The sequence below is a fragment of the Podarcis vaucheri genome (genome assembly GCF_965113315.1).
Source record: "Podarcis vaucheri genome assembly, chromosome: 1".
Lineage (NCBI taxonomy): Eukaryota > Metazoa > Chordata > Lepidosauria > Squamata > Lacertidae > Podarcis > Podarcis vaucheri.
Window position 1 is genome coordinate 93,203,135 of NC_138759.1, and position 22,606 is coordinate 93,225,740.

At 43.8% G+C, this 22,606-nt stretch overlaps 1 protein-coding gene across 1 annotated transcript in view; it reads left to right on the forward strand.

Annotated features, from left to right (window-relative positions):
* Positions 1-22,606, forward strand: part of GLI2 (GLI family zinc finger 2) — a 196,330-nt gene that overhangs the window by 145,062 nt on the left and 28,662 nt on the right. The window contains exons 4-5 of the mRNA XM_082238127.1: positions 17,186-17,388; positions 19,199-19,390. Coding sequence (XP_082094253.1) covers positions 17,186-17,388; positions 19,199-19,390 — 395 coding nt within the window. The remainder of the gene's footprint in view (positions 1-17,185; positions 17,389-19,198; positions 19,391-22,606) is intronic.

The following is a 22,606-nucleotide window of genomic DNA, read 5'->3' on the forward strand; positions in this document are numbered from 1 at the left end:
TGGTCTTTGTCAGCCAGGCGTTTGGTTCTGGAGATGAGAGTCTTGGCTACGGAGTTTATTTGTGCAGGGTGGTGGTGTGATTGTGCATGTAAGTAGCGGTTGGTGTGTGTTTTTTTCCGGTAGATAGTGTGTCCTAGGGAGCCATCAGGTTTTTTGTAGATTAGGACGTCAAGAAAGGGGAGTTGAAGACAACAACCAACTCCCCTTTCTTGACGTCCTAATCTACAAAAAACCTGATGGCTCCCTAGGACACACTATCTACCGGAAAAAAACACACACCAACCGCTACTTACATGCACAATCACACCACCACCCTGCACAAATAAACTCCGTAGCCAAGACTCTCATCTCCAGAACCAAACGCCTGGCTGACAAAGACCACTTGACAACTGAGTTACAGAATCTCTCAAATGTGTTAATCGCCAATGGATACCAGAAAAACAGGGTTACGAAGCTAATCCAAAAAGAAACACCCCCCAAAAACCAAGACACAGAAGAAAACAATGGCATGGCCCTCCTTCCTTATATCAAGGGCACTACAGACAAAATCAGCAAAATCCTCCATAAACACAATATCAAAACAGCCTTCTGCACCAACCAAAAAATAGCCAATATCCTCAGAAACCCAAAAGACAAAATCCAGCTGGAAAACCAAGGGGTCTATGAAATACCCTGCAAAGTCTGCCCAGCCACGTACATTGGACAAACAAACAGACGAATAAATGCACGTATCGCAGAACACAAGAATGCCGTCAAAAAAGAAGAAAAAACTTCCTCTCTTTTCCAACACATGAAAGAAACAGGACACGAAATTAATTTTGCAGATTCCAAATTGCTCTTTAACATGGAACATCACCACAAGAGAATAATCATGGAAGCCATCGAGATAGAGAAACACCCTCACAACATGAACAAGCGTGACGACACGTCCCGCCTGCCAGACATCTGGAAATTAGCCCTCCCCACAAAAACCGACACCAGAACCAGAGGCACACAGAACGCCGTCACCAATCAACCACACCAGACCCAAACCCAGACCCTCTCCACAGACATATTACAGACTCCATCCAGCAACCAAACTATAGTGGCACCTCCGGATGCTGCACCCCCCTGCAATCCCTACACAGATCTGGCTGACACAAGGCACAAAACCATAGCTCGCCCCTATACACGAAGCCAAGCCAAAGCACAACTAAATGCAGCACAGCCATCTTCTCAGAAAAACTCTTCACAAGCTCAAGAGGTCAAGACACGAGAGCTTTAGCAACTAATCTACACTTAATGACCCACCCAGTGATATTCAGAATATCACTCATGAAATCACCCAAGATATCCCTCAAGTAATTAATGACCCACCCAGTGATATTCAGAATATCACTCATGAAATCACCCAAGATATCCCTCAAGTAATTAAGGAACAAAAGAAGAAAAGGCACACTAATCTAGGAACTTCCTCTCTACCCAGAACGTTGGAGGCTATACACCACACCCCTCAACAGTATTTATAGGAACTCAAACACCAGACTCTGCTCTGTTCCAATAACAAGAAGCCGAAAGCACCAGCCTGAAGATGACGAGTGAGACCTCGTCGAAACGTCGCACAGACACCCCGACTCTTACACGGGAAGACACCCGAAGACACCAAAACCTGCATTCCTGTACCCGTGAAAATCTACGAAAGCAAATATATATATATATATATATATATGAGAAAGAGAAAAGATGACAGCCAACCTTCCAGTGATAGGAGAAAAAACATTCATAGCTACTGCCACTGCCTACATGGGATGTTGCTGTGGTTCTCATGGTATAATCAACACATATAGTTCTAGCTGCCCATGTTTTTTGTTCTGTGATCAAAAATATAATGCGCAAAAACAGCTTACAACCATTAATAAATCACAAAATCACAATCATAATTTCACAATAACCACAATAACAAAGCAGCAACATATAGCAAATGTAACAGCATACAAAAAAAACCCAAAAACAACCCCACCATACCCATACTATAAATGTAGCAACATTACATATCCTGGCAGTAGCAGAAATATAAGGGGAGTCTGAAGAGTTTGATTTTCATCTCAGGCAATCAAGATTGTGTTCAGGGAAGCACAGAAAAGTTTTCCCCACTTCAAAGATTATGTTGACCACAGTGATAGTATTAGAAGGGCAGGGGTAACTGGGCATCCCCAGGCCAACACACTTGCCCTCTGTACACAAGTAATGTGCCAAGAGGGGTTCATGTCAGGCCACAAACCAAAGCAGACATGTTAATTTGTGTGACATCAGAGCTCATGTAGACCTGTGTGGTATTAAGTTCTGTGTCCTTCAACTATACTTCTTTAATGGATACAGTGTCTGTTTTCTATGTATGTGTACAGATTGCTGATTTGTATTTTTGTGTGTGCCAAATACTGAAGCTTATTTGCCTTCTGCACATATTTCTGCAGAACAAAGTTTGTTTTGAGAGAGGGAAAGCTCACAATTTGATTTAGTATGACTTAGTTGGGTTTTTTTAAAAATGAAATTGTTTTAGAATGAGATGTTGCTTGACAATTAGAAATATACAAACAGAATGTGAAACTAAAACACAATATTTAGTCTGTGTTTTAGATTTGCAAAGATGCTGTGTTGGAATTTGGTGGAGTTATACCAACAGAAATGGTGAAGTCACTGGAACCCATGGTTCAGTCAATAAGTGTGCAGTCAGTCACAAACAGAAGAACGTGGTCTTCTCCAGAAGATCACCATGCAGTTCCATGCTGCAAAACATCTGAAAGGAGGAAGAGATGAGTCAATCCAATTAGACTATGTGGCTTGAAAGATCCTACAGGCTGCAGTCTAGTGCTGGGCCACCCAAGTGGTTGTGGTTAAAAGCAGGCCTGATTTGGCAGAGGTCTGGCTCTGAATGCTCTGCCAGAATTTCATTGAACAAAACATGCTCTTGGGGAAAAAATTAAAAACAGAGTTGGGTGCCCATCAGGCTAATCGTCTCCATATCTGCACTATGTTTTGGCTCTTCCAAATGATTTCAAGTGGGTGTCTGGAGGCCTCTAATTTGATGCCAAGGCGGAGGTGCATCATTGTACATTCCATGCACCAGATACTGATTAGGCACAAGATAGTGCCTTGAACTAGGTACTAGATTGCTATTTTAAGAATTGATATGAAAATGGGCTAATAACACAAAACATGACACATTTAGACTGCACTCAGAAGCATGCTTACTTGGGAATACATTTCATTGAAGTCAGCAGAACTTCTGATAATTGGTCTGAGATTGCTCTGCCGGTCTATTTCTTCTGATATGGTCTCCTGTACATAGTTGGCAACCTTCCCTTTTTTTGCGGGAAATTCCCTTATTCCAGCGCTGCTTCCCGCTGCTATCCCGGATTGTTATATATCCCGTAGACTGTCCCCAGGACAGGTGAGGCTGCTGATCCCTTATTTTTGAGGCTGCTAATCCCTTATTTTCAAATCTGAAAGTTGACAGCTATGCTCCTGTAACAGCTGCTGCATCCATTTAAACAATCTTCCTCAATATGGTTTCTTGAAGTTCTTTAGATGCTTGTTCTGTACAAGCCAAATGAGGGCTAGGGAGCGGCTGACCAAGTACCTCACTTAAAAAACCTCTAATAAGATCCCACAGGGTGACCACATGTGCCAGATGATTGCTGGTAGAGCAAGGGATGCAAACTTGTGGTTAATAAACAAATAACATAAAAAGGGCCACTTTTGAAGTTAGTTTTTTACTTCACAGCTAAACTTTAAAATCTGTCTCTTTGCTTCTTCATCATTGTGCTTGCATCTCCTCTTAGCTTCATGGGACTCTACCATGTGTTAAATTTCAGATTTAACAACTTTAAGGATGCTTTTGTCACTGTATGCTTTGAGGCATAAAATAACTCATCATGAATACCGTATTTCTCATGACAATCATAAGAGAAATGCATTGCAAAAGAAGGCCATAAGAGTAACCATGCCCATCAGGCCAGCATATTCTCTCTCTCTGACTCTCTCTGTCTCCGACAGTGGCAAGAACCGTGTACATTAAATTAGAAGGTGTTTCAAAAGACCTAGCTGGCTTATCCTGCCAATTTGGGCCTGCAGAATATAGTCTGCAATGAATCCCCTCCACAAATGATGAGTAGTACAGAGGAACTCCATGCACAGTGGGCAGGAAATCAGCAGAACAAGGAATGAATGAGAAGAGACGGGTGTGGGGGGTGTTGATTGGCCAGCCTGGCTGTGTAATTTACTCCACTTCCTCTTCCCCCAGCTCATTTGATGGGCGTGCTCCTCCCCTGAGCAATCCAGTGGCCCAGACCCTACAGGCAGCCTTTTCACCCTAGGACCAGGTTGCTAAATGCAGCCAAGGAATCAGCACATGCACCCAACATGCATCATAACTAAGGAAGGTGAGGGTTATTGTGGAGTAGGGCAAAAAAAGCCAACCATCTCATTCTTCCTTACTTGCCTTCATTCTACCCTCCAGGCACAGGAGAGATGGATCATAATATGGTTTTATTATCGTCTTCTTTCACTGGACACAATCCAGCCTTGGTGAAGCATTTTAAGTTCCATTGGTTTAAGCTGTAGGCGGGAAGCCTGTGGGGCTCCAGATGTTGCTGGATTGCAGCTCCTATCATTCCTGACCATTGGCCATGCAGCCTGGGCTTGATGGGAACTGCTGTCCAGGAACATCTGGAGGGCTACAGGTTTCCCACTCACTGTTTAAATTAAGTGCAAAGCATGTTCTCAGTGGGAAAAGCAGCCCTGAGAGTTGAGGGGGGAAATCCGCTGATGAAAAATGGTTATGCACATGCTAGGAGGGTGCATCAGTTCTCTGTGTGGGCTGAATAATGAAGTGAATTGGGGTTATTCAGGGGTCTCTCACCTCCTCCCTGTGTGAAAGTAAATTGTCAATAGCCACTCCCCTCCAGCTCAGATCAGGGATGCCATGAAGCCTCGTGTCACTCTGTTTCTGTGCTTTTCTGTGACATTTCCTATACACTGCTATGTTTCTGTAGGTCTTTGGGCTATGTAATAAGTGAGGCTGTCCAAAATGTTGCTTGAAGAACACTGAAAAGCTGTGGATGATGATGATGGTGATGATGATGATGATGATTTATTATTTGAAGCCCAGCAGCAAAGGATTTTTCTACAAGTTAAAAGCTTCATTTTTCAAAAAAAAATCCTATGTTGCTCTGCTTTGACAAAACAAAATTCAGAACTCTTCAAAACTCTTCAGCCAGCGTTCTAAACAGCCTCATATTGTAAGTTCTCTTGGAGGACACAAACAACCTTTCACTGGAAAGAAGGGCTGGCATGAAGCTGCAAAGTTTTTCTCCCCCTTTCTTAAAAAAAAAAAAGAATATGCATCACTCAGATACTCATAATTGTTTTAAGGTAAGAATGAGACAAGGCCTTGTTCCCTACTACTCAGAAAAGAGATAAAGGAGGGAAGAGAAACCATTTAACTTCCCCTGATCTATTTGAAATTAATTTGGAAGGCTTTATCCACTCTGAAGGGCCTTATGTGCCTGTAAATTTCATGCACTTTGACCAAAAAGGGGAAAGTTTATAGCCATTTCTCAGTCCCTCGTGATAACAGGAATCAGGAACACAGAGCTTCCTTTGATACAGAGCAACTCAGAACCCAAAACACAGATCAAAGCTGAAAGAGAATATAAATAATCAGAAACAGAACACAGATTTTAAAAATGCAGTTACAAGACAAATCTTGGGACTCATGCACTCTCTCACACACGAATGCATTAACCACCCCTCAGTTTTATAGGTTAAAAAGAGGGGGGGGCCCTAAAATAAAATACTGCATTTTGATTTAAAGGCTCCGTATTCCACCCTTGTATGTTCCTCAAGGCCTTTGTGCAATCTGATTATTCATTAAGGATCCTTTGAACTTTATCCTTTGACTTCTCATACAACTATTCATGGAAAATCTGAGCTAAGTTCAACTTCCTAGCCATAAGTTTGCAAATAATCTGATGATGCTAAATGTTTGCTTGTTTTCTCTCGAGACAGGGAAAAAATGTAAGGGCATCCAAGTTCAGCATTCTTTTAGAACTACTCCCAAGGTGATTGCAGAAAATTGTACTGTGGAAGAAGAAAATGGTACAACGAATGCACCCTACGATTCTAATTTTGGCTGGTTTCTCCCAACCCAAAGCCAAATCTCTCATTCAGTGTGGACTTTAGTACTATGCCAGGGGTGACAAACCCGGTGCTTTCCAGATGTTGCTAGACTCCAGCTCACATCAACTCTAGCTAGCATGGCCAATGGTAAGAGATTATGGGAGCTGAAGTCAAACAACATCTGGAGGGCCACAGGTTCCCCACACCTGTCCTTGGTAATACAGTGTTGTGGTCCTCATGTGACCAAGCCATAAAGGTTGCTCCCATCTCCATGGTTCACTATGGGCTTGTGTACTATGGGCTATGTACAAGGTTTTCCTGCATTTAAGAGTTTCAGGTTCCCCAATTTAATTTCCCCCGTCCATGATCACTCTTGCTAGATATAAGCTACACACAAAAAGTAATCTTCCTGGGGTTTATCGAGTGCTAAGCACTCTTTGATTGGATTAGAGTTTCAAGTTAGTGCTCAACTGAAATGTAAGAGTTCATTTCATGAGCATTGTCCCTGTCTGTGAAAGGTGCCGCCTTTTTTTGGTGCCTACAACGGCATTTCCTCTGACTGCAAAAGTGTAAAATAAACAAAAGAACCAAATGCTGCAAAATATTTGCTGTCTTTTCAGTGACTAAAAAAATGTGGCCTTTGGGATGCCGTCCAATACCAGTAACCAGTGGTCCAGAACTAACTCTATGCAGCCCTCAGACCAACTGCATAAATTGTCTGCATGCTATCAGTCTCAATCTCTGGCAAGAGGGATCTACCCCTCACCAGCAGCCTACTGGATGGGAAGAAAGAAAGAAAGAGAGAATGAGGTGGCAGAAAGAAAAATAAAATGGAGTGGCTCCAACCACTCACATGTGGCCTCCAGCAGATTTCCTCCAAGGGAATGCGGCCCTCAATAGAAAAAAAGGTTGCCCACCTTAGCTATACCCACTTACCTGGGTTGAAGTCAATTGTATCCAGTGAAATTTTACACGGAGTATACCCTCTGAACTTAATGGGCCTAAGTTAATCATACCTATTCATTTAAATGGGTCTCCTCAGATTATTACTAAGATTGAATACAACCTATTGTATTCAACCAGGGTTACTCCTGGGTTGACATCTATAGGATTGCCCAGTTAAATTCAGAACTTTGGTGGATTCCATAAAGAGACCCCTGTTCTTTATAATTTAATAGCCAGCAACCCACTAGTATTTAACGCTCTACTCCTTATAAACATTGATTGGGTTAATGGCTTCTTTCCAACAACCTCATTTAGGGAGCTCCAGCTGGCCTCCTAGCCCTGTTTCCTGGTATGTAAATGTGGGTTTAGGGCTGATCCTCACCAATCTGCCTGAAGGCAGACAGGCACCTTGTTAGGCTTTTGTTCATTGGGGGGGGGGAGTTTCCCATGGCAGTAGTATTCCACTTTATGGTTCTTGGAATCCAGCACAGCCTTATTATTTTCATTTTTTAAAGAAAAAAAGCCAAGCCGGAGAGAATGATTGAATAAGAATGGTATGCATAGGGGTTAAAAGTAATTATAAACAGGTTTGCAAAACTCCAGTTACTTAGTTGCCATGGATGCCTTTACAATTCGGCCCGGCAACCAGACTGCGCTAGTTGGAAGGAAACAGCGCCAGCTCCACAGATGGAAGTAGCCAAGTGGCCATAAACAGGGTAAGGTAGCCCTGCCAGTAAATGGCTGTCAAGGTTTTGGGTTAATAGTAGCACTTGGTGCGGTGGCAGATTGGCAGCCAGTACAGATCTCTGAGCAGAGGTGTCGTATGCTGATAGGGTCTCACTCTAACATGCCGCAGGGGGAAACTGGGACCTGTGTGGCTTGCGTCTTTCGCTAAGAGAATAATAGACTTACAGAACCATAAATTTGGAAGGTCTCCTGAGGGTCTACGCCCTGCAAGGCCAGAATCTCCAAGTTGCAGGTTTCCTGGAGACTGAGAGTGCACACTCTCTCCTTAAAGCCAGTTGCCAGCGAGGAAAGCAGCCAATCAGGAGGCAGAGAGGAGGAATGGAGGAAGCTGGAGCCTGCCTTCTTCTCCTCTAACATTGGACAGAGGTAGTGGCTCTTTAGGCACCGCTGCCACTGCCACTCAGGGACTGTGGGCACCCACTGGGCAGCTCACCTCCCAGACAGGGCAGGGTGCACATCCCAGCTGAGCACAGTTTGCACCACTGTTTGCAACACACTCCTCTCTGCTCACCCAGCATGCACCCCACCACCATGCTGAGGTGATTGGCACACTGTGCTCTCAAGGGTGCTAGGGGACCCAGGTGCCCAGCAGTGTGCTGAGGAGTTTGGCGGTATCTGCCAACATCCAAAATTCAGGGTGTCCCGATTAAATCGAGACAGTTGGCAAGTATGTGGCTGCAACTTCTGAATCAAGTGCAAGGGAAGTCTCACACAAAGTGCCCATGTTCGGAAATATACCAGCAAGAGGATTGAAGAGGAATCTTTCTATACTCCGGTTTCCATCTCTCCCTCTCTCTGAGCTGGCTGCTCAGAAATCTGGCTGGCTCTTACGTTCTGTAAAACTGTAATACATATAAAGTCTTTTATTTATATAAGTACTCTTTATATAGAATTTAAATAGGATGGTTTTCAGTAACTGGCAAATGGCTAAACTGTTAGGATTGCAGCCAAATGTCTCTTTTTAAAATGAGTCATATTTTACTTTAAATTAGCAAAAATGAATATATTTTCTTTGCACTCTAGACTAAGCATGCCTTTTTAAAAAAAACTTGCTGAATGCTTTATGTATAGAACAAATAATATCTATTTGGCTAGCATTGGGACTTACGTCATGCTACATGCTGACAGCCTACTGTAAACATTATACTGTGTATAAGTAAGCCTTCTGTCCACTGCTAAATGGTAAAAATCATATGCCATACATTGCAGAAATCTCAGATCATAAAAAGAGCCCTAGATTTGGCCAGTTTTCCACTACTCTTTCAAGCATACACAGTCTTAAGCGCACAGATTCAGGAATGAATATAAAAGACTCGTTCTCCTCCAACATGTCAAAAGATCTATTTTCTTTCAGTTTCCATGTTCAGACATAACGATAAACCACAGGGTGGCATCCAATTGGTGTATTTACACGGATGGAATACCTCTACCCATGAAATGGGGAACGAACCTCTCTCTTACAGTTCCTCACCCTCACTGAATCTTCTCAGAAGGATTGGAAGATCCCCAGAGCAGATAGCGGGGCAAGGGGTTGCAGGGGAGAGGAGGAATCACTGAAAATTGCACACCAATTGGACATCACCCTGTGCTTTATTGTCAGGGTTAAACAGGGACACTGAGAGAAAATAAATCTTTTGACGTACAATCCTACCTCATGTTGAGTCCATCTCAGGTTGCGGACTGCCGAAACCCGGAAGTACCGGAACGGGTTACAGTACTTCCGGGTTTCAGCAGTCATGCATGCACAGAAGTGCTAAATTGCATTTTGTGCATGCACATAAGCGCCGAATCACACCCGTGTGTGCGCAGAGGCGGGTTGCGAACGTGCATCCCACATGGATCATGTTCACAACCCAAGCGTCCACTGTATTGGCTCACACACTCCCCCTCTCTGGTGCACCCAAGTATTTCATATTGCGACCAAAGCAGGCCATCTAGCCTTATATAAGCAACACCATATCTATCTATCTATATCTATCGTCTGTCTGTCTGTCTGTCTGTCTATATCTATAATAAACTAACTAACTAACTAACTAACTAGCCACCTATAGAACTCACAATTCACCTGTGTGGATGGTACCAGATTGTAGTGTCTTAACAAAGTCCATCTGTATGAGTCAGTTTCTCTTTCTAGAAACAATTCTATAACTTAATTTCCCTACCAAAACACCAGTGTTTACTCAGTACGAAATCTGTTCTTTGTCAGCTTAAAACAGTGATTTCTTTATTACTGCTCCGCAAAGGGAATGGCATTCTAGGCCTGGCACTGAAGCAAGTCTGGTTCAGCCTACAACAATGTTGTAATGGAAGCAGGGTGATCTTGGGGTCAAGCAGAATGGGATTTGTGTACAGATATGTGTCTGCATAAGAAACAGAGGCATGTGCTGAGAGAATGAGAGATGAGGCCTGGCGGAAGCCTCTGCTTAGACAATGGAAAGCTATTACCTTTATAATGGAAAGCTGTGATTGGCTGGTAGGTAGGTTGCTTTTCTCCTATTGATTGCTACAATCCAGCCACAGATAAGCATTTTTTTAAAAAAAAGTTCTGTTGATTTCAATGAGAGGGTTAAGCACATAATTATAAGTATTCCTCTCCGGGGGTGCATTAATTTCTGCACAGTAGTTTTAGGCAGTCTTGGCACTTACAGAAGCATTTCAACATTATACAGGGACATGATAAGAGAGTCCAGTCACTGCTGCCTAGTCTTTTCTTCTAATGATGTGCAACTACAGTGGTCACTTGCGTATTTGACAGGCCTAGAGCTGTTGCTCCTAGGTTGAAGACGTGTTTCATGATACATGATGTATGCTTAGTCTAACTGCTCCCTTTCCTCCTGCACCTTTCTCAAAACATTCTTTTATAATTCATTTTGCCAAAAGCCTATAAGTCCAAATGGTATTTTACTGCCATTAGCCCATCTAGCCCAGTATTGTCTGTATTCACTGGCATAAGTCTCTCCCAGCCCTACCTAGAGATGATGGGGATTGAACTTGGAATATACTGCATGCAAAAGAGATGTTCTACTACTGAGCTTTGGCTCTTCCAAAGTGTGGAGGTCCTGAATTCACAAGCACCCCTTGGTGGGGACCACATACTCTTTTTGTACATTGGGGGGTGGGGTGGACAGAGTCCATCACTACCATTTTCAGAGGTGGGCACACATACAGTAATCTAAACAAGATTACCAGAGCATGGATACAGATACAACTTGAGTTCTCCTGTATAAGTAAAAGGTTGTCATTCATTCCTCTGGAGAAGAAATAAAGTGCTTCACTTGGGGTCATAATATGGTGGCACCTGTCTTCCGGTCCTCCTTTGGGGTGGCCCAGTCCCAGAAGCGCCAACTTCTCCACAATCTCACTGGGTTAAGAGTACAGCCTTAATCATTCTCGTGTGACAGAATCTTGGGAGCTGGCTTTAAAATGTACTTACAACTTTTATGGATTAAAAAAGAAAAACATTCTGCTAAGAGGAACTTGTAAGCCATCAGCTCAACTCTCATTGTTGCAGAAAGGTTTATTCCAAAAAAAGTTAGGGCTTGCTGGACTTAAAATAGAAAGAACATGTAAGTACGATAATTAGATAAAAAAAAGGATATTAGGACCTGAAGCAGAATGTTTACTTCCTTTGATGTAGCATGGAAACATATGCCTGTAAAAGTGGGTTGTGAGGCATGTTAAACAGCAACAAAAATCACCATTATTAAGTTTGAATCAAAGTTCTGTCTTTACCGCATTAATTTAATTTGGTTTCAGAGGTCCCCATCTCAATTCTAATTTCTGCCTTTGATGTTTGCCTAGGAGGGGCAGGGCTACGTATTTGAGGTTCACCTTCTTTATTTCAATGATTTAGCCATGCACTATTGGTTATAGCAGTATGTCACTGCCTGTTGAATTCCATGTGCTAAGTTTGATGAGGGACAAAGCACAATCCTATATATGTCGACCCAGAAGTAAGTCCCATTGTGCTCCATGGGGCTTCCTCACTGGTATAGGATTGCAGCAAAATTTGCTATCTTGAAAGAGTTTACAAGTATAGGTACACATAAGACCACACAAATTGTCACCCATGGTCCACCAAAGCCTCAGTAAATCTGCTTTTGTTGCTTACCTTTGACAGCAAAAATAATGGGGCTTTCAAGCACCTATCTGGTCATAATACATGCCTGGTGGGCTGCAATCAGCATGTTGGAACACAAGTTTCCCCAAGCCAAAATAAGACCATGCACTCATCACCCTAACTTAACTTTGTGTGATGTGAAAAAAATGGTTCTTAGGTATGGTCTGCCCAAACAGCAGAATGCAGTGGGAATGAGATGGTAGCGATATGAGCTAGGAGAATGGATTTTCCCATTTTGGATTGCAGGTGGTGAGCAATATTTTAAAATATTACTTCATGTAAAAACAACAATTCCCTGCAAACAAAAAAGGAGCGCAGCAGCGAATGAGTGGGGCTATCTCCCTATTGTGTAATTCTTTTTTTCAGGGTTTTTGATGGAGGACCATTCAGAACTGGTGGTCCCCCGCTTCTCATCTAAAAAAAGGAACAACCTACTATAACCATCTCAGGATTATTATCACCATAATACTTAGGTGCACAAGTAGACCAAGCTGGAATTCAAACTGCAAACGGCAGAAGGACAAAATCAAGATTCACATTAAAAGTCTCGTGCCTGTTAAAAACTTAATCCTGCCAAACTAAAAAGCTTTACAATGATTTTTGTGTTGAGCTCTGATGCAGTGAAGGGCGTTCTATATTTTGGGAGCAGACACCAGAACACTTTTCTACAGTTTCCTTTGTGAAGGCACAAGGCAAGCTGAGGAGGATCACTACGTCCACATCTATATGTGCAGTGGGGTTTCCTTCCAGTAACTGTGCTTCCATATATTGCTCTTGGTGTTGCTGCATTTAATTTTCTGACCCAGGAGGCAGTTTTGACCTGCTCTACTTCAGCGTATTTGACATTGATTAAAACATGGGTTGTATCCAGCAAAGTCATTCTGTTTGCTCAAGCAGAACTTCCTCTGCTCCCTGTATGCATCCCCCAAATCTGTTCTGGAAGTTCCCTCAGTCCTCCAGAACAGCGTGGGGTGGGCAGGGACGGGAGAGGGAGGGAAGTGATGTCACACAATTGAAAGTCTTTGCGCAGGCAAGGATGGACACAACCCCATACATTTACTCTGGTTTTCATTGTGCCCATCAAAGAATCCGCAGCTGTTGAGAAAATTAAGCTTGGCCTTAGCCCACAAGGATGCAGGGAATTGATTGCACTCCTGGAAACAACTGACATTCCTGAGGTCCTGCTGATTATATGTGTCAGGTGTCAGGTCCTAATATATCTTACTGGCAGTAGTACACTGTTCCTACACCCCACCACATCCCAACTGCTGAGATCCCTTAAGACAGCAGGGTGGCTTTCAACATTGACAGGTAGCTCAGAATATGGCACCAGCAAGGGGCAGCTGGTGAAATAATCTGAGATCTCTTCACGGCTGCAAATTATGCTCCAAGAAAGATTGCTCCTTTCTCCTTGTGATCATTCTCCCGCTCTTCATCTCTCCCCATCATAGATGCTCCAAGGAGAGACTAAAATAAGCCCTGGTGATTGAGGGTGGGTGGGTGGGGGGAATTGGTAAAATTTGCCAAAAAATATCCACAACTGGTGCTGATCCTCACTTCCTAGTGAAAATGTAAAATCTGGTTATTAAGATGTGTCTAGTGGTGGCATTGCACTTCCACTCAAGCACTCCAATCCCCATGTACCCCTGAAAAGCTGTTTCTGAAGGTAGGAACTTGGGAAATGTATGAGATATGGCACAGAGGGCTGTAGTAAGTAGATGGGGGAAAGGGGTTGGTGTACATTAGGACTCTGGTTTGTACAAGCAGAAGCATTTATTCTAGCACAAAATTGCCTTTGGACGGAACTCAGTGCATTTTATTGTAACAGGCAGTTTTCTGGAAAAGACTGTTATTGGGATCCAAGCCAATATTTGCAAGTTTTAATCACTGGTCATCAGAGACAGGCATCCAGCACCACAGCCGTAGCCATATAAAATTAAAACAAGGTTCTGATTCCTTAAGTGATAGTTCAATTTGTTTACCATAAAACAATTTCTTTCTGCCATTACAAATACATATTTCACGCTTAATAAGAGTTTTATATCAGTAAGATTGTCATGGCTCCCCCTGCCAAGAATCATGGGAATTGTAGTTTGTGAGGTACAAAGTATTATCTGTTAGAAATCTTCATAGAACTACAGTTCTCAGCATTATGCCTGGGGCATGAATGACCAGTTAGGTATATCCTTCATTAGATTTAGTTATACCATATGAGCTTAGCCAGACTTCCTTTTTGGGAAAAGAAAAGACTTAAGAAGTAAACACCCAAAGAGTAGGTGCTCTTAAATTTTCTCCAGTTGTTCTATAGTTTGTTCTTCACTGGCATCCTTCCCTTAAGAAGCCCCCAGGTGTTGTAGGTGGGAGATGAAGTGGCAGCTGGTAAATGATCCATAAATATTTAGGCTTGGGAGCAATTTGGTTCAACAGTGGAAATGGTTTAAGCAGTAATTACATATTAAACTTACTGATGCTATTAAAATGGGTCTGCTTATGACAGCAGAGACAGAGATTAACTCCATGGTACACCTCTCCTTTTCACATGAAACTATAAGCAATAATTATATGAAAGTGGTTTTCAGTTGTATTAGTTTGTGCTGTTCACACACCTGCTCATTTTCTTGGAATGCCTTAGCGGGAAGGGCTTTAACCCAGTGGTAGAACATCTGTCTTAAAAGCAGAAGGTTCCAGGTTCTATCTGGTTTTTCCAGGTAAGTTTGGGAAAGACCCCTGTCTGAAACCTGAAGAGCTGACTTCAGTCAGCTTAGACAATACAGTGGTACCTCTGGTTACGAACTTAATTCGTTCCAGAGGTCCGTTCTTAACCTGAGGTGCCACTTCAGCTAATGGGGCCTCCTGCTGCTGCCCCGCTGCCACCGCACAATTTCTGTTCTCATCCTGAGGTAAAGTTCTTAACCCGAGGTACTACTTCCGGCTTAGCAGAGTTTGTAACCCGAAGTGTTTGTAACCTGAGGTGTTTGTAACCCGAGGTACCACTGTACTGAGCTAGACGGTCTGACTTGATATAAGGCAGCTTCCTATGTTCAGTAACGGCCAGTGTAGATTGTTTTATTACATCCTTGGTGGTGCTCTCCCTTCTGAGGACAGAGTATTCATAGTCCTTTTTGTAAATAAATTAGCTGGTGTGGTCATCTTGATTTTTCAGATGTTGTTGCATTCTCCATCTATGCTGCATGTTGAGGTGTTGAGCAGGTGCTTCCAATTTCAGTGTAAACCATGACCTTCCAAAGTGACAACAAAATATTTAGGTGATGACACCCCCCTCCCCTTATACACACCCGTTACTTTCCCTAATGTAGCACACATTCCAGCTAAAACCTTGATGCTGTCATCTTGCATCTCCATATTTAGCCAATGCAAAAAAAGTTTCAGTGAAGGACTCCACTTCCCCGTATAAGCTTTGGGCAAAAATGAAAAGCAAGCCCTGGGTATTGTTAATAGGCTTTAGATGTTGGCCTCCTAGTTTGATCGGAACGGACTCAAAAGAGTCATAAACCAAGTAATACATAGTTCCAAGCCGGCATCAAAGGCATTCACAATCCTGTTGGGAGAAACTGAGTATTGATGAAAGGGGTAGCTTATTGTGTATGTAAGAGAATTTCTTTCGAGGCTTATGCATGAAGGCAGGCTCCGTGGGTCAGGGTAGTCTGGGACTGCTTTTAATTTACATCCCTCCCCCTCCTACTCCCACCTCCCCAATGTAGTCACACACACTTGAATTTAGCTTCCTCAGCATTAAAATGTCAGATGTTTTCTTAATGACATCACTCCTTTTATTTTTAATCCTGTTTCATTTTTTCCAGATGGGGCTAGAGATTATTTGTAACGATCTCAAGCCAAATCTGAAACACAGGCTTTGATTCGCTTTTCTCTTCCCCTGCCAGCCCTTTCTACCAATATGAATTGAATTGGTACATTTTGCACAGTTGCCTCATTATCTCCAACCTTTCCTGAGACAGGAAGCTTGCACCCTCATAGAGCTTTGCACACACAGATCACTGGGGTGGGTGATGTCATCACAGCCAAAATCCCAGAGATGCTAGCAAGCTGTGTGCCACACCATGGCATAAGCAGGCCCCAAGTAGGGAAGCCTTGTTCTATTCCCCATGTAACAAAAATTACATTGTCTTGCAAGTAGAGGTTGGAAATCATTATATAATGATAATGTCTGTCCCCCACCTCAAAAAAATGTTATTTTAGAATTAGGGCTCCATTTGTCCTATTGGACCTAGCAGGACCCTGTAGAAACATACAAGTAGCCTGCTGGATCAGGCCAAAGACCCATCAAGTCCAGCATCCTATTTGTCACTGTGGCTAACCAGAGACCTAATCAAGGCAGTGTGGTGTAGTGGTTAGAGTTTTGGACTAGGATCCAATAGACCAGGGTTCAAATCCCCACTGGGTGACCTTGGGTCTGTCACTTACTCTCAGCTTAACTTTCCTCAGCGTGTTTTTGTAAAGATAAATGGGGGGGGAGGGAGTGGTATGCCACCTTGAGCAACTTGCAGGAAAAGTGGGATATAAATGTAATAAAAAAGATACCTTCTGGGAACCCACAACAATGCTTGAAAGCAATAACTGTTTTCTCTCGTGGGCACTCGGACATCACCAGGTATATTGTCATCCCCAAGTTGTCTGAAGGAGAAGTAGTTTAAACAGGAGGTTGCTCAAGCATGGAGCACAGCGGCCATGTTGTCCCTGCCCAGGAATGGCTGTAGCCAGTGTGGTTTTTTTTCTATTTAAAAAAAAGCGTTTAGGGGGTACTCTCATTTTCCTACTTATATTGAAATACTGCCCTTCAATGAGGCAAACTTAGATTCACAAAATGTTTAGGGGTATGTGTACCCCTGCATCCCCCCAGAAAAAAAGCACTGGCTGTAGCTAATATGCAGAACTATGTGCATGTAGTCACTTAACTAACTCATCAGCTGAAAGGCATTTAAAAAACATTTAATCAATTTACAGGCGTTGGCTTGTACTGTGTAGAAATAAGACACCTCGATTTTTCTCTGCCTCAACAGATGATCCTGTGGCCATGAAAAAAGGCAACGTTGGCTAGATTTGAGAATGGTTAAGCTGGCTTAAATGTTCTGTCTTAACTAATATTTGTTTTGGTGTTTCACGGTATGCTAATATACCCAAAATATGCTGAACAAAACTCCCCACTGACGGGACTTCTTTCTAACTCCTTTGCAGACCTCCTACTCTGAGTGGTAGCCCTGTCATCTCCGACATCTCTCTCATCCGCCTTTCTCCACACCCTGCGGGGCCTGCAGAGTCGCCTTTCAACCACCCTCACGCGTACATGAACCCCCATATGGAGCACTACCTCCGCTCCATGCACGGCAGCCCGACCCTCTCTATGATCTCAGCAGCTCGAGGCCTCAGCCCAGCTGACGGTAAGTGGGGGGAACACAGGCTTGGCTGAGCTGCCAGCTGAAACCTGTTCCTGTGTATCGATGCACCTCAAGGGTAGTCTCCACAAAGGGAGTTGCCAATAGGCAAGGGCAGTTCTGGATGAAGTAAACTCTCCATTTGAAAAGGACGTGTCTTATGTTATTAGGTTGCTTCCGCTTATGGAGGAGGAGAGGTAAAACACCCATGCTGTGTGCTAGGTTGGAGGAGAAGAGAAATAGGATCAGATTGAAGGGAAAGGTTGATTTTTAAAAAGAAAAAGAAAATGATGCTTGGGAACGCTGCTGGCCTTAATATTCCTGGGCGCTCTTGGTCCTCATCATCTATTCGTGTCAGTGGTAAATAGGAAAAGACACTATTAGGTAAGGTAAAGGTAAAGGGACCCCTGACCATTAGGTCCAGTCGTGGCCAACTCTGGGATTGGGGTTCTCATCTTGCTGTATTGGCCGAGGGAGCCGGCGTGCAGCTTCCAGGTCATGTGGCCAGCATGACTAAGCTGCTTCTGGTGAACCAGAGCAGCACACAGAAACACCGTTATCTTCCCGCCGGAGCGGTACCTATTGATCTACTTGCACTATGACGTGCTTTCGAACTGCTATGTTGACAGGAGCAGGGACCGAGCAACGGGAGCTCACCCTGTCATGGGGATTCAAACCGCTGACCTTCTGATTGGCAAGTCCTAGGCTCTGTGGTTTAACCCACAGCGCCACCCGCGTCCCTCACTATTTTGTAGTCATACCAAAAACCAAGTTCAGTAGGTAGTAGCCACCTACCTAAATACCTACATGCAAATGCTCAGATGACAGCTGTATGGCCCATAATCTGTAATAATTGTCCACTTGTATTATACATTTGATGAAGCCCAGCATCCAGGCTGTGCAGAATCAGAACTAGAATCCAGCCTGGCAGACTTAGCCAATCTGGTAACGCCTGGCTTTTCTGTTGCTGCTGATTTGGTTTTGCTGGTCCCAGAGGCCTCTAGCAAGTGTTAAGATTCCAAGTCTCTGCTCTAAGCAAACTACAGATGCATTTTATTGCTCTTGTAGTCTTTCTCCCTCTTGCTACTCCCGAGCCTCCTTCCTGCCGGCAAAAGAAAAATTCTTATTACTTGGCGTTAGAAAGGGGCCTTTGTGTTGGCTTTCGGTTTTCTTTCTTTCTCCCTCCCCATCTCCTTCAAGCCACAATAAATAAGTTAATGGAGAGCGGACAGAGAAGCAGGTTTGAAAATTCACAAATGGGCAAAAGTGAGGATAATTGGTTCTGGCAAGCCAAATGGTTTTCTACTGCCAGGCACTAAACACACAACGCCCCCCCCCCCCCACTCTCCGTATTAGAACCCTGCTTTAATTTTCTTATGCTGCTTCTCGTTAACTGGGCCGTGTTTGTCTTTTTCTTTCATAATAGCCTGGGATGTTAATTCTGACAGCGTTACTGCACTTGGATCCCTCACCACCTCCCCTCCTTTCCTCCATTTCTCTCTTTCTCTCTCTCTCTTGCTCTCGCTGGTGAACTCTGTGTTCATACAGAGGGATTATTAGAAGGGGGCTGGAAATGAGAGATTGTTTATAAATTTGCGGAAATGGAGGAATGTGGAGGGCCCCAGCCTGGTGTCTTTTGTCCACAGAGAGCACACACGTCCTAAGCATAAGTCAGAGTCGTAACTGCAACCTTTTGGCAGGGAGAGGGGGAGATTCTAGTGTCACGGCAGCGGTTTTACTCTCCGGAAATATTTTATTCTTGTTGTTTCTTTCTCCCTCTCCCTCCTCTTCCCCCTTTGCTCTTTCTCCTGTGCAGTAGCTCACGAGCATCTGAAAGAACGAGGTCTCTTTGGCCTGCCCCCTCCTCCTCCAGGAGCCAACCCTGCGGACTACTATCACCAGATGACGCTCATGGCCAGCCATCCAAATCCTTACGGGGACCTCCTTATGCAGAGTGCGGGAGCAGCCAGTGCAACGCACCTTCATGATTACCTCAGCCCTGTAGATGGTGAGTAAGGAAGCAGAAGCCTTCCCGAGAGCTCACCCAGACTTCCCCTTGCCCGGCCACTTTCTCCTGAGGAAATTTGGTCTTCACCCCTGAATCGGAGCTTTCTTCTGGTTGATGTTTGCTCCAATTTATTACTAAAGAGTGGGCTTTCCAAAGGAAATCAGCGGGGCAAGGACAAAACCACTTGAAAGCGTGGGGCAAGCAGAAAACCATCCGGACCCATGCTTTCCAGGCACGGGACAAGCGCAAGTCTGGGCAAGCCCTTGGTTGTGTACACCCTGAGGGCATTTTAGTCCCAAGGGCTGTTCCTAGAGCAGATGGCAGCCATCATGCTCCTGATGACTACAGGGAGCACACTTAGCACCTGTAATTAGTAGTGGATTTCACGATAGTGTCCTCGCTGTAAAAGTGTGTGTGTTTGTGTGTGTGTGTGTGTGTGTGTGTGTGTGTTTATATTTTTGTAACAGGAAGCTTTGTACAGGGTGATGGATTATCCAGCCAGGCCTCTCTAGTTTTTGTGCTTAACTGTAGGTCCTTTTTTATGACAGACACAGATGGTGAAACCAGGGCAGCAAAGGGCCCCACCCTCATTTTTTTTTTGAGATTGTCTATCAAAAGCATACAGCATACATTGCAAACACTCCGGTGCTGTTGCTAACAAAGCACCCTTCATTAGACTCGTCAGGTACTGTGAGGCTTCAGAGTATGAGTTGTAAGAACTTTGTACTGCTAATGAGGGAAGGCCCCCATCAGGCTTTACAATATGCAAACCAACACAGGACAACCTCCTCTCACAGAGAGAGGGGGTGGAAATAGTTGTAGTCCAACATTTTGCCTGCTTTGCCTATTTAGGTTGCCTGCTTTGAAGCAGCGATGGCCCTTCAGAACAGTTAAGAGGGTGAAGAATTAATTCGCCGGTTTTGTCATAAGTGTTTTCTCCAGTTATTGAAGTCAGTGGGGTTTTGTTTGCCTGCTTGCTTCCTTGAGCACAATATAGCCTAAGTTGAAGCACTTGTAATCTGGGTCCTGTTGATTTCAGCACATGCTTTATGCTTCCAATGAAAGAAATGGGACTTAAACGTACTTAACCTTGGCTGGATTGGGCACTTGGTATTCCTGCTTTTTTTACAGAAGCAGACGAGGTGGTTCTGACTGAAAAATGAGACAACAGAAAGAAAGAAATGTTTGGGGCTGGAACTGTTCACCTCTGAAACTTGAGTAGCTTGTATCCTGAGTTGCTAAGTGATTACCATATTTGGTCTTGGGTGGAAGAAAGTTTACCACAGATTAGCCAGTCAAACTGGGTAAAAATACCACAGCAGTCATTGCATTGCCATAGCTGTGTGGTGCATTTGATGGAGTCCTTTAGGGAAAAGTCTTTGTTGAACAAGATGTTTTCTGTGGATTTATTGGTACATAGGGGCAAATTTTGGCAGAGTGACTATATTGTGGCATGTGTTTTGGTAGGCACTCCATCAGTTCCATGAAGTGAACTGGAAAGATGGTGACTATATATGCACATATACAGGTTCAGTGCACATGATGTTTAATAGAGGAGAAAAACACAACACTTTGTTTTTGATGTTCCAGATTGTTGAATAGCCAGCCTTATGTTTGCTTCCTGCATCTGTGTGCACGCCACCGCTTCATTTCACATTGCACATCTGTTGAAGCCAGATCTTGTCTACTGACGCTCATGCCCACAATAAACTAGTCAGCCTTCAACATGACTCTTCTCAGGAGGCAGCTCTGGAGTAAAATTTCCAGTTCCTCACAGCTGCATTTATGTTAATGTCACGCAGAAGGACAGAACTTTGGCAACCTCTGGAGAATGAGATCAGCTTTTAAGACTGCTCCTCTGAGGAAGCTCTTCTGTAACCTTTCATGGACTATTAGCAGCTACAATAGGCTGCCAGGATCACTGCCTTTCTATTCTCCCTTTTCTCAATTGTTCAGTTCCACGCCATACATTTAAAGCACTCTTCTACCACATTCAACCATCCTTGAGAAACCTGGGAACTGTAGTTTGTGAAGGGCACTGGAAATAGCGGCACTTGTAACAAATTGCAGCTCCCACTCCATCCAGCTCCCATGTCAGTCATCCAGAAGGGCAGCAGTTGGGTCGCTGTCATGCGGCACTGGCCTAAAACATTTTCATATCTGAAGCAAACAAGCAAACAAAAGTATATTTATGTCTCTTTCCCAATGGACTAAAGTTTATTTGCAAAGGACCTTAGAAGAGAGTACCTGAAAAAGAAAGAGTGATTCAAAGAAGGAAAAGTCCTTCCATGAAAAAACACATTATTTCGTTTTGATCCTGCCTTCCATTCAAGTTTCTCATGGCGGCACACATGGTTCTCTCGTGTCAGTTTTGTGCTCACCATCACCTTGTGGGCTCAGTCATGCTGTGTGTGGGTGAACCAAGGTTTGAGTGATCCAAAGTCACGCCGTGAGCTTCATGCCTGAGTGGAGACTGTACCATGGACTTCCCTGTACAGCGACTCTCAATTTATGCAGGGGTCACGTTCCAGGGAATAGCATGTACAGTGGTACCTCGGGTTACAAACACTTTGGGTTACAGACTCTGCTAACCCGGAAGTAGTACCTCGAGTTAAGAGCTTTACCTCAGGGTGAGAACAGAAATCGCGCGGCGGCAGCGGGAGGCCCCATTAGCGAAAGTGGTACCTCAGGTTAAGAACGGTTTCAGGTTAAGAACGGATCTCCAGAACGAATTAAGTACGTAACCAGAGGTACCACTGTAAAGCCAAAAGCGTACATAGTCAAAACACACTGAGTTCAGTGGCAGGTGCGACTGCCAAAGTCTTTCTTCCCAGACAACTACCCTGATTCCGCCCCCTTTTATTTATTTTTTTGCCGAGTGCATAAAGCTGAATGCATGCAACTTAAATGTCTGCAAGTTGTGAGCTGCCTGTACTAGGCTCACTAACCAACACACCAATCTGACTTAAAAGAGTACCCTTTATAGGGCGGGGGGTTGGTGGAAAGGTATATTTGGAGATCTATGGGACACTTAAGTGGCCAGTCACCAAGTCCTGTTTCCACAGCTGCCCAAAAAACAACACACACACACCCTTGGATTGGTATCTGGAATCAGATGACACACTTCAAGGGTCAAATTGCCTCCAATCCCCACAAGTTGCAGATCCTTACCCTATGTCATCATATGTGTGGAGAGAGAGAGCAGTCTGTGGAAAG